A 15996-nucleotide genomic window follows, 5' to 3' on the forward strand; every position below is an offset into this window, starting at 1 on the left:
GAGATTCGAAATTTTGGAAACGGTATTAGGATTTGTTTCAAAATTCCGTTTCCAAAATTTGGCGATGTAAATAAACAAACAAAAACATTTTTGAATTCAAAATCAGTTGGTAGTTTTCTTTACCCAAAAAGCTCGTCCTCTGGCCCAACAATTACATCAATGCCATTTATGTTTATTAGGCCTATTTGTCAGTTTGGGTTCATTAACCACCTTACAAGATGCAACGGGCCAACCTGCCTCCAAATACGGGTTAAGTGCACCGAATGCCTTTAGAATTAACTTTTTAATTTCAGGTACACAAATGGTCCCTCAACTATAAGGTAATTTTTATTGAGTCTTGGATTATTAAAAGTAATAAAATTATCCTTTAATTATATTATGTTGCTTTATGGAGCCTATATATTATTAAAAATTATAAAATAATTACTCGATTATTCATATGTTTTAAACTCGTAATTTTCTTTTAAAAATTAAGGACAATCTAAGGATGGCATACATGTACAGTTTCATAAATTTCGTACCACACCTGCTCCAATTAGGACATGGATAGACATAAGTTTAGTAGGTAATGGGCGGGTGTAGATGTAAAAAGTAATATCCTTCGTAAGTGGGTGGATAAGTGATAGGTTTAAGACCTTACTCGTCTCGTATCCGCTCATCTCTCACCCACTAATTAACTACTATATAAATTTTAGACTGTATAATTTTTTTAAGTTGACATAATCGTACTGCGACCTTGTCAGAAATTATGCTAGAACGGTAATATTAGGTAGAAAGTGCGTAACTATTGAGTCTAAGGTGATATTTCGGTGGAAACACCTATTTGGTCGCCTTAAAATCAATTTCTAAAATCCGAAGCTCTGTACAGAACGGGATCGAATCCCAAGTAATTGATACATGTCTTGCTTGCTGCTCTGTGCAATGGTTGTCTGCAAATGCCGCAAGGTACCATTTTCTTTGAAAATCAATCTGACTCTGTTTTTCGATCTCTTGATAAGGTTCACCGTCGCTCACTGCTCAGAGCTACAATTATTCATATCAATAGTTTTTAATTAACTTCTCTTTACAAATCTGTAGTGGAATTTGTTATTCATCTCTGAGTTTCAGTCATCGTTTCTTTTCTCGTGAGCAGACGACTTTGCTTTCTTAATTTGAAGGGTTTTTCATTTGAAAATTTGCGATTTTGATTAATAAATGAATCTAAGAGAGGAGGACATTGGCCTTAATATTTGGAGGTTCAAGTGGAATGTAGCTTTATATGTTATGAATTTGATTACGATAATTTAAGGGTTGATTAGTATTTGGTTCAGTTCATAAATTGCTTAAACCAAAGTCCCCTTTCATCCAAGCAGAAGAAAAGGTCATAAAATGGACACAAATAAAGTCATACAACAACAACAACAAAACTCTATTCCCATATGCAACGGGGTAAGGGAGAGGTAGGATAGTAGGCTGCCCCCAACACCAGGTTGAGAGCAGCTTCCGTGAAAGATCTCCGACAGTCAAAAAATTAAAAATAAAAATAAAATGCAATGCATGTGTATATATATATATATATAAATAAATAAATAAATAAATACATAGTTGAACAATCTTCATATGCACGTCTTTAATGGGAAGTAATCCCTGCAAATAAATCCCTACGTAAAAATCTCTGCATATAGACAGAAACGTAAGACCCGACTAAAATTAAAAATAAGAAACATGAAGATAATGATACACACAGAAGGATACACAGAAGTCAACGATAGCAAGCTACGAGAAGGAATAATGTCAAATGGGTTAAAACCTAAACTAATGCAACATTACTCCGCTACCCTAGTTCTAAGCCTTCATAAATTCCAATGACAGAAACGTATAAAAAGTAGAAGTCATGGAAATTATTACAAATGCATTAAAAAAAAGTCAGTGATGTTACAACCTATGGTTGTGACCCGCACTACTCAGGTACCCTGGTCTTAAGTCTCTATACTTTTCTATCAGAGGTCGTGTCCTCGGTAAGGGCTAAATCCTTCAAATCAGATCTCAAGCAGTCCTCCCACTTCCTCCTTGGTCGTCCTCTCCTTTTGGCACCGTCGGCTGTGATCGACTCTACCTTCCTGACCGCATCCGACGGTTGTCGCCTAAGGACATGCCCAAACCACTGTAGTCTTCCCTCCCTCAATTTTTCGAATACATGCACCACCCCCAAGGACATCCTAATAGCAGATTTTGGTGTCACGTCCCACAGAGTCCTACCACATGCCCATCGAAGCATTCTCATTTCTGCGGCCTCCATCCTCCTTACGTGATCCTTCTTGATTGCCCAACATTCTGATCCATACAGCAGCGCTGATCTTATTGCCATTCTATAAAATTTTCCCTTAAGTTTTAAAGACACCTTCTTGTCACACAAAACTCCAGCAGCAACCCTCCACTTTAGCCAACCCGCCTTTATACGGTGTGTAATGTCATCATCTACACCCCCATCTTTATGAATCATTGACCCTAGGTACTTGAAACAATCCTTTGAGGGGAGAACATATTCTTATATGCATACTTCTACATCTTCATTGTTTCAGTTCCCACTGAAGTTTGAACATAAATACTGTGTCTTTTCAATATTGATCCTTAGACCTTTTCTTCCAAAGCAGTCTTCCAGGTAGCCAGTATACTGTTCAGCTCAGTTTTTGTTTCAGCAAGTAGGACAATGTCGTCAGCGAAAAGCATACACCATGGAACACCGTCTGGTGTCGCACAATAAATGTCGTCCATAATCAAGGCGAATATGTAAGGGCTAAGAGTCGACCCCTGATGGAGTCTGATTTCCATCTGGAATGCCTCGGCGACGCCAACTGTAGTCCTGACGTATGTAGTAGATCTACAGTACATATCACGAATCGCCCGTATATAAGCAGTTGGGATCCGTCTCGTTTCCAAGGTATTCCATATCGTATCGCGGGGAACGCTATCATACGCCTTCTCAATGTCAATGAACGCTATGTGAAGATCTCTATTTTTTCCCTATATTTCTCCATAAGTCGTCGAAGTAGATGAATCCGTAGTAGACCTGTCTGGCATAAAGCCATAGTTTTCCTTATATATTTGATCTTTGGATTAATTTTTACACCGTTTTTTAAACTAATAATTTATATCTAATCTGTTAACCGATTAATCTAAATTGAATTTTATTCTTTTTATCAGTTACTTGACTCTTTAACTCTTCTATACACCTATCAATACTCTCTTTTAAAAGATTTATTTTTTATAACCACCGATTTTCCGATCTATTAATCAACTAAATTGAATCGAATACTGTAGAGGCGATGACGACCTAAAATATAAAAATCCCTAAATCCATTACATTATAAATAATTATAATTAAATATATTTATAATAATATTATCGTTTTTAAAATGATTCAAAAGATACGATTTAATAATTATTTACTAATATGTTTTTTTATTATAAAAAAACCCTTAATTCCTCATACTCTTACTATATTTATTTGACGAATAGTTTCATTAACTCAATTAACATCTCTTAATTATATAATTCAATAATTGAATTTATTATATTTATTGCTTTTACAATTCAGCATGTTTTGCACAAACAATTAATAAATGTGTGTACATGGATCTAATATTTAATTGTTACACACATTTCAAAAAGGTGTAACTGTCTATTTGATCACCTATTTTTAATTTTATATTTCATCACTCGATTATTTTTTTTATTCTCAAAATCGTATTTAACGTTACGTTTGTCTTTGATCATCACTCGTTAAGAAATTAACAATAAAAACGGTGTGCCATTTATTATTGTTATTACTAATTTTCACATCATTTTCTCTTTCATAGCGAGTAACCCAATCTTTTAATTGATTTATCGAATTATTTTGAATTAAGACTATAATGTATAAATTTTGAGGCTAAAACTAATATTATACCATATCAATATATTGACATAATACTAAAATTAGCCCCCTAACGTTTATCAAAAGAGTCATTTTGCACCCTAATCTATTTTTTGGAGCATTTTGGCCTCATCATTTCATTTTAGGGGGTAAATGATCATTTCAATAAACATTAGGGGCTATTTTTAGTATTATGCCTAATATATTTCATGCAAATTTTCAATAAGATTTCACCTTTTTTAGAAATAAAAATTAAAAGGGTAAACTACCTATTTGATTACTCACATATTCTCGTATATTTTGATCTATTCTTTCTTTTAAATCGTATATAACATCACGTTTCATTTTTATTTTAGTCACTCATTGCTCGATTCGACAATTGATTTAACGAAATTTGTAATATAACATAATATGAAACTAGACAAGGTTCAAACATAGACTAAAACAAACAAAATGAAAATTCGGATATAATATTCATACATGGAGGGACCCAAACCTGAAATTTAAATAAGAGTGTGCATAAAGAAACTACCTGGAGATATCCCAACATGTGGAATTAAGCTAAAATATTATGACATTGATCTGTAATCAATATTTTATTTATTATTTTAACACAAAGAACTGATGATTAATGAGATAATATTGATATTATATTAATACAATTATGCAAATCATAGATTAATTATCATTCGGGGATAGAGGTTTATGCCCCAAGCCAACATGGATCCCGCAGGCTGGCAATAGACGAAGAAAAAAATTGAAAAAAAATAAAAGGTCAAATTTTGAATTTCATCCCTGCTCTTTACGAAAATTAAGAAGCTTATTTAATGGTAAAATTGCAAATAATCCATTCTAAAAATTATAAAATAATTCATGGAAACATTACATCCCCCACACCAAACCAAATGATAAAATGTGACTTGATAGAAGTTAACAGTTCAACAAATAGAAAAAATCACCATTTTAAGTTAATCTATTTACCAATATCTTGACCAATTTTCGATTTCATAAGAAATAATGATTGAATTGTGATAAATTAAAGGGTAAAGTACACAAATGGTCCCCTAACTATAGGATAATATTTTATCGAGTCCATTGACTATTAAAAGTTACAAAATGATCACCTGACTATTAATTACGTTCCAAATTCGTCTTTTTCCGTTAAAATTTTAACGGCAATCTGAGCTGAACGTTAACTGTTAATTGAGATATCATAAAATCTGATCTCATAATCTTAAATATCTCAGTCAACATGTTAACGTCTAACTCAGACGATCGTTAAATTTTTAACAAAAAATGATGAGTTTAGAACATAATAAATAGTCGAGTGACCATTTTGTAACTTGTAATAGTTGAGGGACTCAAAAAAATAACTCCTTATATTCGAGAGATCATTTTGTAACTTTTAATAGTCAAATGACTCAATAAAGTATTATTCTATAATCAGAAAATCATTTGTGTAATTTACCCTAAATTAAACATAGAAGTATTAACCAACGGGGTTGATTCAAGTGGTAAACAACTTAATATCGTTTAAGCAAAGTCTCAGGTTCGAGTCATTGTGTATATAGAAAATCTCCGCTGGGAGACTCACCCACCAATACTAGGTGTACAACCCAGATCAATACAAATTAGTCAATGCGAAGGTTGGAACTGGAGGGGAAAAATAGAAGGATTAACCTCTTTAACCTTTTGAAATTATAGGGAAAAACAAAATTGGGATAAAAATTAATTATGATGGGAAGAACAAAATCAGATTTGATGAATTTCCAAACTAATTTCAATTCTGTTGAGATTTTATTCCTTTTCTGTATTTTTTTTAAAAAAATTCATGAATTTTACACATATTTATTCCAATCCAACCCTGCAGAAGAGATCGTGCAATGGCCGGCATTCTTTTCAGCTTTAAAATATTGGATTATTATTATTATTATTAAAAATCCATAATTCATCTATTTAATTAGGAGAAAACCCTCTGATTTGTTTTTAATCTTAAATAAAAATAAATAAAATAGAGGAAAAACCGCCGGAATCTTAGGTATGAATATGATAAGATTTAAAAATTATTCATTGTTTGGTGTAAAATAGTATATTAGGTGTGTGAAGTGAACGTATAAGTTTATTTATTTATTAAATATATAGTATAAGTTTATTTTATTAAAAATATTTTTTAATCTTTAAATCTTTCTTAATCTAGATATAACAATAGTTTAAGACATCTTAATACAATTCGTGTCATGTTAATTAAACTATCGAAAATCGATTTTAATTTTATTATATGATCTCAAATCATTTCTTAAAATATTATGTAAAGGGTATTTTTGTCTTTACATTAATCAAAACACAGATGTGGAATTTTGAATTTTTTTATTGTTTGGTATAATAAATATAATATAAAAATAATATATATGATATGAAGATAGATAGATTTGAGAATATAAGAATGGATTTATTTTTAGGTAAATAGAATTTTTGTTTTAAACATACATTTATTTTAGATTAGATTTCAATTAGATTTTTTTTAAAAATAAGGATGAATGTTGCTTTACAAGAATTTACACAATTTTGATAAATTATTTATTTAAAATTTTACTTTTAAAAAATGAAAAGTACATAATGCACATAGGGTAAAAGTAAATTCTTAATTAGGGGTGTTCAAAATTCGGTTTTAACCGAATTAACCGACCGAACCGAATTAATTCGGTCGGCCACCGAATTAGTTCGGTCGGGGAACGATTAAGGTTTTTTTAGATATTCGGTTAACGGTTAATTTGGTTCAAAATCGGTTAATTAACCGAAATAAAATTTTAAATATTAAATATATTATATATAACATATGGGCTCAGCCCAAACCATTTAAAATCCAATTAATAATTTAAGATCCAATAATTTTTAAAAATAAATCAATATTAATTAATTAAAAATTTTATATAAAATTTTTATTTTATAATTATATATTATTTAAATTAATTGTAAACTATTTTTTTGAATTAAAAAATATTAAATATATTATATATATAACATATGAGCTCAGCCCAAACCATTTAAAACCCAATTAATAATTTAAGATTCAATAACTTTTAAACCTAAATCAATATTAATTAATTAAAAAATTTATATAAATTTTTTATTTTATAATTATATATTATTTAAATTAATTATAAACTGTTTTTTTTTGAATTATAAAATATTTAATTTATATATATATAAATTAGAAAATTTTAAAAAAATTTGGTTAATTCGAAAATTAACTGAATTAACCGAAATTTATTCGGTTCGGTTAATATTTTCGAAAAAAAGTTCGGTTCGGTTAACGGTTAAAGAAAAAAAAGTTTAATTAATTCGAAAATGGTAGTTCGGTCGATTCGGCCATCAAATTAACCGAATGAACACCCCTATTCTTAATTGTTACTTGGGCAGTTGGGCTTGAAGTAAGGATATATAAATAATATTTTTATAAAAATCGCTATTTTCAGTAAATTTTTATATTCATCGTAAAACTAAAAATATGTATAAACACCGAAGTAAAAGTAAAAAAAAATCGTTTATCGAGATTAATTCTTTTAAAACTCTTTTAAGTAATTAAGTAAATCTATAATCCCCATGCATTTACCATAATTAATAAACTTATTTAATTGGAATTTTTTGAACCATTAATTAATGATTTAATTTTTAAATAAGATTAAAACTTTCCAACACATTTCTTTGTACATAAGATTAAATGTTAGTGATTAAGAGATTTGTTATTATCTTTTGAGGTTTCGGGTTCAAACACCGTAAATGTTAGGGGTATAAACGTTAAATATAAAATGATTGAGAGTATTTAAACATATACTTCGTCTAGATTTATCAAAAAAAAAAAACAAATACTATGTATTTAGTATCTAAACTATCGGTTTTGATTACCTAAACTTTAAAATTTTTCAAAATCATATATATCGTTTAGTTTTCATTTCATTTTAGTACCCGCCGTTAAAAACTTAATGCGTTTAGTATCTAAACTATCAGTCTTGATCCGTTTTGATACGTAAACTTTCAATCTTTTCGAAACTTTACATTAAAATTTTAACGGGATACTAAGATGAAATAAAAACGAATCAAAAATGACAATTTAAGTACTAAACGCGTAATTTACCCATCAAAAACTGACAAATTCATGACAATATGCAACACATACACCATGGAAGATGAGAAAACTATTCAAACAATTATGAGATTCATATTCATAGAAATATTCTGGTACATGATCTTGAGATATACATACACCAAAGCTCGAGATTCCCAAAAGTATGAAAGAACAAGACACTTGTAGAAGGATTGAAAGGCCATTGAAGGAGACAAAGTATCCCAACATCAGAAACAATGTCTGGTCTGAGAATGTCAGCTCAGCTCCCATTTTACTCATCTCCACGACCCCTTTCATTCTTCTTCATCAACCCCATTTGTTTATTTCATGTTTTTTTTAATGAAAATTTTATGATATTTTCAAGTTAAGACCCCCACGTCTGTCCATTGCCAGGTGTCATTCTCATCTTCACCAAATCTCTTCCTGGTTCATTGATTTCGGATTGTTCGAATTGTGGTTTTGGTCCCTTTATTGTCCTCAAGCTTGGGATTCAGTATGGAGTTTAGTCCATGAACGTTGATTTGATGAGTAATTAGGGTTAGTTTAGCATTGATTATACGGTTAAAAAAGTGCCAAATTTGGATTGGTATAGATGCTTTTTTGCTAAATTTTTCGATTTTAAGTGTTCAATATCGTTGTTAAAAGTGTTATAATAAAGATTAAGTGTTAAATTCATTAAACAACATTCAGGGTTTGAATCCTAATATCGTGGATGAAACAAATCAGATTAAGAGAGACGTTATAATGAACATCTTATGTAACAAAATCCCCGTGAATTGACTAATAGACCAGATTTCATGTGGTTGTACGAGAAAATATTACAAAGAAATGAAATATAAAAAATAAATTAATTTAAATAATATTCAAATTCTTTAATATTATGATACATCAAATATACATTTCAAATGCTTTGTAAGTAATGAATATAAATTATTTATAAAAACTATGATATTTGAAATATAAATTCTAAATACTATTTAGAACCCGTTAATTATTCTAGTTAAAATGTTGATATGATTTTTTTACTCTTATTAATTGTTTTTAAGTACAGGAAGTAAATTCCAAATTTGAGTGTATAAGAGGGACTAGAAACCTAATTTGACCCATTTTTATAATTGACCAGTATTTGTTGTTTTCTTCCACCTAATCTTAGTTCATGTTCTAAGTACAAAATCATTCCCCTGATGTGTACACGTACAGTTAGTTAAACCCAGGCGTTTCGAGGTTAGCTTAAATATTTCTTCATTATTTTAGGGTTCATCAGAGTTGTTCTTTGTGGGGCCCCAAATTACGAGCTTTGTAATAATTGGTAATTATGAAGAGAGATTTGCACGAGTGAAGTCAATGCTTTCTGGTGAACGAAACATTCTACACAGTTGCTGGAATGTATATATAGGCCTGTTTATCCTGTTTCTTTCTCAGCGAAATCCGAAGAAAACCCTAAACCCGAAAACTCGAACACCATTTTCTATAATGGATTCAGTGGGGACGATGTTAGAAGAAGACTGGAGTTGTCTCGGTGGGATGTACACTACTGATCAAGAAGCCGATTTCATGGCTCAATTGCTTAGCAACCGTCCCTTACCTGTTGATGATCTGCTCGATGGCGGCTCGAACTCGAAGTTCGAATCGGTTTTTTGGCTTGCAAATCATGAGAATATGACTACTTTCTACTGTTTTTCGGATATGAGTAGTTATAGTCCTGGTAGTAAAGCTCTTTTTTCGTCTTCGTCGAGCCAAGAGAGCTTTTATCTGAGTGATTCTCATCTAGTTTCGATGGATTTTCGTATGGAAGACGGCACGAACACGAGCTCGTTCCTCGTCGGAGCCGATGATTGTTTGAACGGTGATAAAATCATGCAAGAACATGTTTCTGATAAGATTTTGGACCCCAAAAGGGGACTCGGTATGGCGAAACCGGAACCGATTGTAGCCGAGAAGAAAAGCAGCATCGTATCAGAGAATTCGAAGAAAAGAACGAGGAGTTCCGGAGATGTGAGTTGCGAAAACACAAATGCATCTTTCTGTATCGGTGTTTTTGATGTAGCATTTTGTTGATCATAATTTGTTTACCGGTGCAGGTTCAAAAGACCATGAAAAATGCAAGGTCAAAAAAGAACATCTCGATCGAGGAAGACGTCCGTAGTGCCGGTCTCAACGAGCAAAGCTGGACCAGTTGCTCGGCCGAGGATGATTCGAATGCCTCTGGGGATGCAGCACTAAATTTGAATGGCAAAACAAGAGCAAGCGGGGGAGCTGTCACTGTTCCTCAAAGCCTTTATGCAAGGGTAAGTACATGTCATTAAATCTATCAAGCATTTCTGAAGATTAAATCGGAAACCGACCGATTAACCTGTCCGTCCTTATCGATCTATCAGAAAAGAAGGGAAAGAATCAACGAAAGATTGCGAATTCTACAGAATCTTGTCCCCAATGGAACAAAGGTTGATCTTAGTACAATGCTTGAAGAAGCAGTCCAATATGTAAAGTTCTTGCAGCTGCAGATTAAGGTAACCAACTGAGCATTGCTTTGATTGATCGTTTTCGCATGATATTTCCTTTCGAATCTAATTCGGTTTCCTTATTCCGGAATCTCGCAGCTGTTGAGTTCCGATGATCTATGGATGTACGCGCCCATTGCATACAACGGAATGGATATCGGACTCGATCTCAAGGCTGGGACGGCAATGAGATCATAGAAAGGCGTTGTCGGACCGTCGCGGTCCGAAACATAGGCTATCCGCAATTTCTCTAAATTGAAATAAGTCGTTGCCGTTTTGTAATGGATTTATTTCTTGAAAATCTTGATTCATAATAAAAAATAACTACCACAAATCATTCATCGAATTTTTATAATTCAAAGAGGACTAAACATGTAATTAGACCACTCAACCAAGGGAGCCAATTCCCCTGCCAGCCCCCTGGCTTTACCCCTCCGATTGATTAAGTCGTTTTATCATATGTAAATTCGCTCGACATTTATTCCTATTTAAATCTTATCTCTGATTAATTAAGTCGTTTTATCATATGTAAATTCGTTCGACATTTATTCCTATTTAAATCTTATCGTATGCGAATTTTATCCGCATGTATCTTAATTCCGATTCTGACTTTGATTCCGATTTCGAGCCATAGGTTTATATAAAGAACAAATAGCCATTTATTGTTCCATTTTACATATCAATGATATGAATGCTTCAAATCCAAATGAATAAACGTGGAACAAGAAACCACATCACAACAATGGATTTCTGTCCACCTGTCTTCATGCCTGGTCGCTCGCGTGAGTCGGAACTTCGGCTTGACCGTCTAGAGGCATGTATTGTGCCATTATAGCCCGGATTTCCGTATCCATGTACGACTGCAAAAGTAGTTAAACACATGCCATCAGGGGGAATCCAGTTGAGGATGCCGATCACAATGCCTCGGTTCCGGGTACCGGAATCCAAGCCTAGCCGATAATGCACTAACTTACCCTTAATCTGTATTTGTATATGAGATAAGCCCCGCCACCGGAAATCGCCAAGCCAATTACAATGACCCAAATGGCAGCCCATGATGCTCTTACTTCGGCACCGGCCTTACCTGAGACAATGCAAGGAGTTGATATAAAAACACTGGAGGCACAAATCATATATCCACAACTCACCTATGCAGGCACCCCGGTCCCGGTCCCGGATATACAAACGATCTCCGGTGCACGTGCACTCGTAAGTTCCCCAAGTGTTTTGGCAGCGACATTCGGGGCAGTGGCACAATTTCTTCTCTTTGCATTCATCGATATCTGCATGAAGTTGAAGCAAGTTTCTTCACCTCTAAGATTAAAATCGAGCGAGTTCGAGTTCCTAATCACGGCACGGAACGTATGTTCGTTCATTCGGGACTCACCTTCGCAGGTTTTGATACCGTCACCTTTAAACCCTGGAGGACACTCGCATTTACTGTTCCCAACCTCCTGTTTACGCAGCCTTGATTAGTACATAAACTCGTTAAAACCGGACAAAGCTTACGAGTGTTGATACTAACCGAACAAGCCGTGTAAGTAATTTCGTCTCGCGATTCATGCCAGCAACCTCCATTGTTGATTCTGCACCTTCCGGTGCCACTAGCTGATTGGTAAAAACAGAAACAGGTGAGAAATGCCTTGTCATGCAAGAAAGCAGTGTCGCCTCATCAAACATAAGCAAACACGATAAAAAATCAATCGGGCACTGCACCTTCGCAATGACGGTAACCGTCTCCGCTAAATCGGACACCATCGACGAAGGGACACTCGCAGACTCTCCCACGGAACGTGTCCTGAGAGGGTTAACAGAGTCAGAAAGCAAGCATAGAACCTCTAATCAAGGAAATTCTCTGATTTCATACCCTGCAGGCTGTGAGATTGGCTGCTTTATCTTGCCAACAACCACCATTGTTCTCCAAGCATTCATTCGTCTCCACATCTGCCACACAAGCAGCCGTGATCAAGTCCGTCTTGATCGTCTCTAACAACAAAGTACAACAGAAAAACTCACCGCTGCTCAAACAAATAGAAGGCTCGGTCGTCTCCTCAAAACCGGCACAGATGGCCTTCATAACAGCAACTTTGGCCAGCTTTCCTGTATGCAAAACACATCAGAAATGAAGACATCTAAGTGAAACATTGGCATCATCGACATGAACCTCGATATTGGTGATTGTTAACGACGATCGTTGGCAATATGGTAACATCTCCCCGAGGACCTTTCCCCACCTATACAGAATTAGCACATAATAAAGGATCAAAGATGACAATACTGCACCATAAATAACCAAGCAATGTGGGAATTACTTGAGCATCTTGTTCTTCTTTTAGAACAGGATTCTCTGCATCTACATTAGGGTCTCCCATACACTGTTCAATCTGTTTAACATCAATGCCAAGAGCTCTGATAACATCATCTGCACAGTCCTTGTTGTATCGTTTCGCCTTCATCGGGCATCGTATTTTAAAATCTGTCACATAGTCCCACCACATCCAAGGCTTACCGGTCCCGTTTGCGACCCTGAAAACGCATAGCTGCCGTAAATTCTCAATGACAACGTCTTTCCCCTCGTATCCGGTCGTAAAATCTTGTTCGGGATCCGGCGCACAGTATCTTCCATAGTTGATGCACTGAGATTTACACTGCAAGCTTAGGGTGAAGGCCTGAGGGCAGTACCAAGTTATATAATGTGGCGTGAACTGCGTATAGCCACCTTTTTCGAGTATCTGTGCAGCACCCTTGAAGTCCTTGACGAATTCCATTAGTATATCGCATTTAACGCCGCATTCATCGTTGCTGTTGGTCCAAAGCTCGTATTCGACACGGTCGTCGGGATGAGGAACGGCCTCTCGCCAGTCGAGATTAACGTTGACGATATCACCGCCGTTGATCGTTTTCTTTAGAGTTTCGCCGAAGCTTTTGTCGACAAGAGCCGACGGGATCGATATGTTCTCGATGTATTTGGCCGACGATCGATCCTCTTCCGGCGTGTTCATGGTGATCAATCCTTCTGCAACGTCGTCGGCGACAAGAACTGCATGAGCACCGGCCTGCTGTGCATTCCAAACCTTTATGGAAAAGAAACAATCTGGGAAAATAAAAACGAATCGTAAACACTAAAATTCATAGAAATTAGTGAAAAATTGAGCTCAAATGAGAAAAGGGTGTACGTGTACCTCCACGATCGATCAGAACGAAAGTGGGAAGAGCGCCGGGCTTGGATTTGAAGGAGTTGCCGGACTCACCGAAGCTTCTACAACCCTTCCGGTTCACCTTGGGGTAAACCACGACGCCGGCCAAGGTTCCGCCGTATTGGGGTATCCCAAAGTTTCCGATTGCGCTGTCGTGGGTTCCTTTAATTTTCTCCGGCGAAGTCACCCTCAAGCTGTTCTTTTCCACCACGAATCTCGCGCAACAATTCATTAACAAAGAAAACAAAACAATCCCGTGAAGAAGAAGATGATGACATTTCTGCAGCTTCATCTCTTACTTTTTTATTTACACGTGTTTTTTTTTCTGGGATTAATGCTTGAATCAGTTTTAAGGAAAGATAGTGAAGGAGGAGGAGGAGGAAGATAGTGTAAGAAAAAAATATACATGCGAGTAAATGAGTAGTTATATTTTCATTTATGGAATGATTCAGATTTTAGTCCTGAATTTAATAATTTTTTAACAATTTGAGAATTTTACATCATCACAAGGATTAAACATGAAACAATATAAAATTTAAAGATTAAATTTAAGGACTAGATGTTAATTTATCGCTTTCATTTAAAGTAAAAATAGGATCTAATTTGTTGTCTATGTAAACACTATATATTGCGCACGTGGAGTTAAAAAATAGTTAAAATTATGAAACACGTGTCCATCACTCCAAGAAAGTGGGACAGTTAGGGCTTGGATCGAGTAAATTAATGTTACGTAGTCAATGTCCGGATCTGACAAAAGATGTTAATTAATTAAGGGGATATTTAAATTTTAGCCTTTAAACTTATCCATTTTTTCACATTGGGGCTTAATTCTTTTTTGTTCGCAATGATCCCAAAATTTGTCTAATTTTTTCATATTAGTATCTAGGAGGAGACAAATTAGGACTGATAGTAGAGGGTGGTCTGAAGTCTCACTCTTTCATGATGATTATAAGGTAAATGTTCACCATCCATTAACTGAATCATCGATCACTATCATCTTGGAGATAACGAAAGATATGGAAAACAGTATTGTCCTTGTCCAGTTCGATGTTTGAGTTATTGTTACAGACTTCATATTGTGTCTGGTAATAAAATCGATTTAAATTTTTTTTTAGATTTGTCACAGAATTCAACCATAATGGCATGTAATTGAGTATAAGGTAACGATAGTGATGTGTCATTGCAAGGTAATACTGTGATATCATTAAAAAGTAAAATATAACGTCATAAGGTAAATTTTTAAGGGTAAATTATGTCTTTAATGTTAAAACTATCAGTTTTGGTCCGTTTTAGTACCTAAACTTCCAATTTTTCATAATCATATCTAAAGTTTATTTTTTGTTTCATTTTAGTACCCATGTTCAAATTTTAACGTTAAGTTTTTTAAAAAATTGAAAGTTTATGTACCTAAACATATCAATTACTAGTTTATATACTAAATGTGTTAAGTTTTTAATAGTGAAATACTGAAATGAAAGAAAAACTAAACATTATGTATTATTTTGAAAAATTTGTAAGTTTAGGTACTAAAACGAACTAAAACTAATAGTTTAGGTAAATGCGTAGTTTACCCAATTTTTAACTGAGAGTGAAAAAGAAACAAAAGTTATAGTTGGGTACTAAAAGTGTAGTTTACCCTACAAGTTAAAGTCAATCCAATACCAATTACACACGTTAAGGGACAACCTGGAGATTGCAAGTAAAGGAGCTGGACTTGTAGATCTCAACAACGGCGTCGTTTTCCCACTATCCAAATTGTACTTTTGTTCTTATCTCGCAAACCACCTTTCATTTCCCAACCTTGCACGTGAAAACCACGTACTAATTAAATATCGCCAAATTTCTTGAAAAAATCTTATCGCTTCTCAATTCGCAACGCGTGACAATCAGCGACGGAACATTCTTTGTCAGCACTTCACGGTTAACTTTTTTTGTCTGATAAATTAGTCCCTCTGAGTCAATTTATCACATTTTAGTCATAACACTTTATGAAAAATGAGAATTTAGTTTAATTGTGTAAAACTATTACGACTATACAGTTAAATTGCTGATCTTGAAATAAACAATTCAATAATTTAAAAGTAATAAATTATAAAAGAATTGACAAAATAAATTATCAAGAATTAACGATTCAAGTTCACGTATTTAGGAATAAATAAACTAATTCCTCATGTTTAGTAAAGTACAAAGACTAAATTATATAAAAAAAGGTACTCATTTTTTGTGAAGTAGAGGGACACATTCATAATTAGGCCTTTGTTTTTTAATTTGATTATC

General features: G+C 34.0%; 2 protein-coding genes across 2 annotated transcripts; one reads left to right on the top strand and one right to left on the bottom strand.

Annotated features, from left to right (window-relative positions):
• The first annotated feature begins 9494 nt into the window (after positions 1–9494).
• Positions 9495–10751, top strand: LOC120171614 (transcription factor bHLH84-like). Its single transcript, XM_039179294.1, has 4 exons — positions 9495–10016; positions 10103–10309; positions 10400–10531; positions 10622–10751. The coding sequence occupies exons 1-4, from the start codon at positions 9495–9497 to the stop codon at positions 10718–10720; spliced, it is 960 nt and encodes a 319-aa protein (XP_039035225.1). The 3' UTR covers positions 10721–10751.
• A 535-nt stretch (positions 10752–11286) lies between these two features.
• Positions 11287–14011, bottom strand: LOC120171560 (vacuolar-sorting receptor 3-like). Its single transcript, XM_039179242.1, has 9 exons — positions 13705–14011; positions 12835–13616; positions 12687–12756; positions 12424–12622; positions 12095–12320; positions 11910–11976; positions 11671–11805; positions 11497–11606; positions 11287–11382 (listed from the first exon to the last, which is right to left on the bottom strand). The coding sequence occupies exons 1-9, from the start codon at positions 14009–14011 to the stop codon at positions 11287–11289; spliced, it is 1992 nt and encodes a 663-aa protein (XP_039035173.1).
• Between the last annotated feature and the right edge of the window lie 1985 nt (positions 14012–15996).

This window comes from Hibiscus syriacus, unplaced genomic scaffold, assembly GCF_006381635.1.
Source record: "Hibiscus syriacus cultivar Baekdansim isolate YM2019G1 unplaced genomic scaffold, ASM638163v2 tig00111834_pilon, whole genome shotgun sequence".
In the NCBI taxonomy this organism is placed as follows: domain Eukaryota; kingdom Viridiplantae; phylum Streptophyta; class Magnoliopsida; order Malvales; family Malvaceae; genus Hibiscus; species Hibiscus syriacus.

Bases quoted from the DNA above. Each gene is read 5' to 3' on its own strand.
- LOC120171614 (XM_039179294.1), top strand. From the start codon at position 9,495: ATGGATTCAGTGGGGACGATGTTAGAAGAAGACTGGAGTTGTCTCGGT. The intron at 10,017-10,102 runs GTGAGTTGCGAA...TTACCGGTGCAG, and splicing joins GAACGAGGAGTTCCGGAGAT to GTTCAAAAGACCATGAAAAA. The intron at 10,310-10,399 runs GTAAGTACATGT...TCGATCTATCAG, and splicing joins CTCAAAGCCTTTATGCAAGG to AAAAGAAGGGAAAGAATCAA.
- LOC120171560 (XM_039179242.1), bottom strand. From the start codon at position 14,011: ATGAAGCTGCAGAAATGTCATCATCTTCTTCTTCACGGGATTGTTTTG. The intron at 12,623-12,686 runs GTTCATGTCGAT...TTTTGCATACAG, and splicing joins TAACAATCACCAATATCGAG to GAAAGCTGGCCAAAGTTGCT. The intron at 11,806-11,909 runs GTGAGTCCCGAA...AACTTCATGCAG, and splicing joins CGGTATCAAAACCTGCGAAG to ATATCGATGAATGCAAAGAG.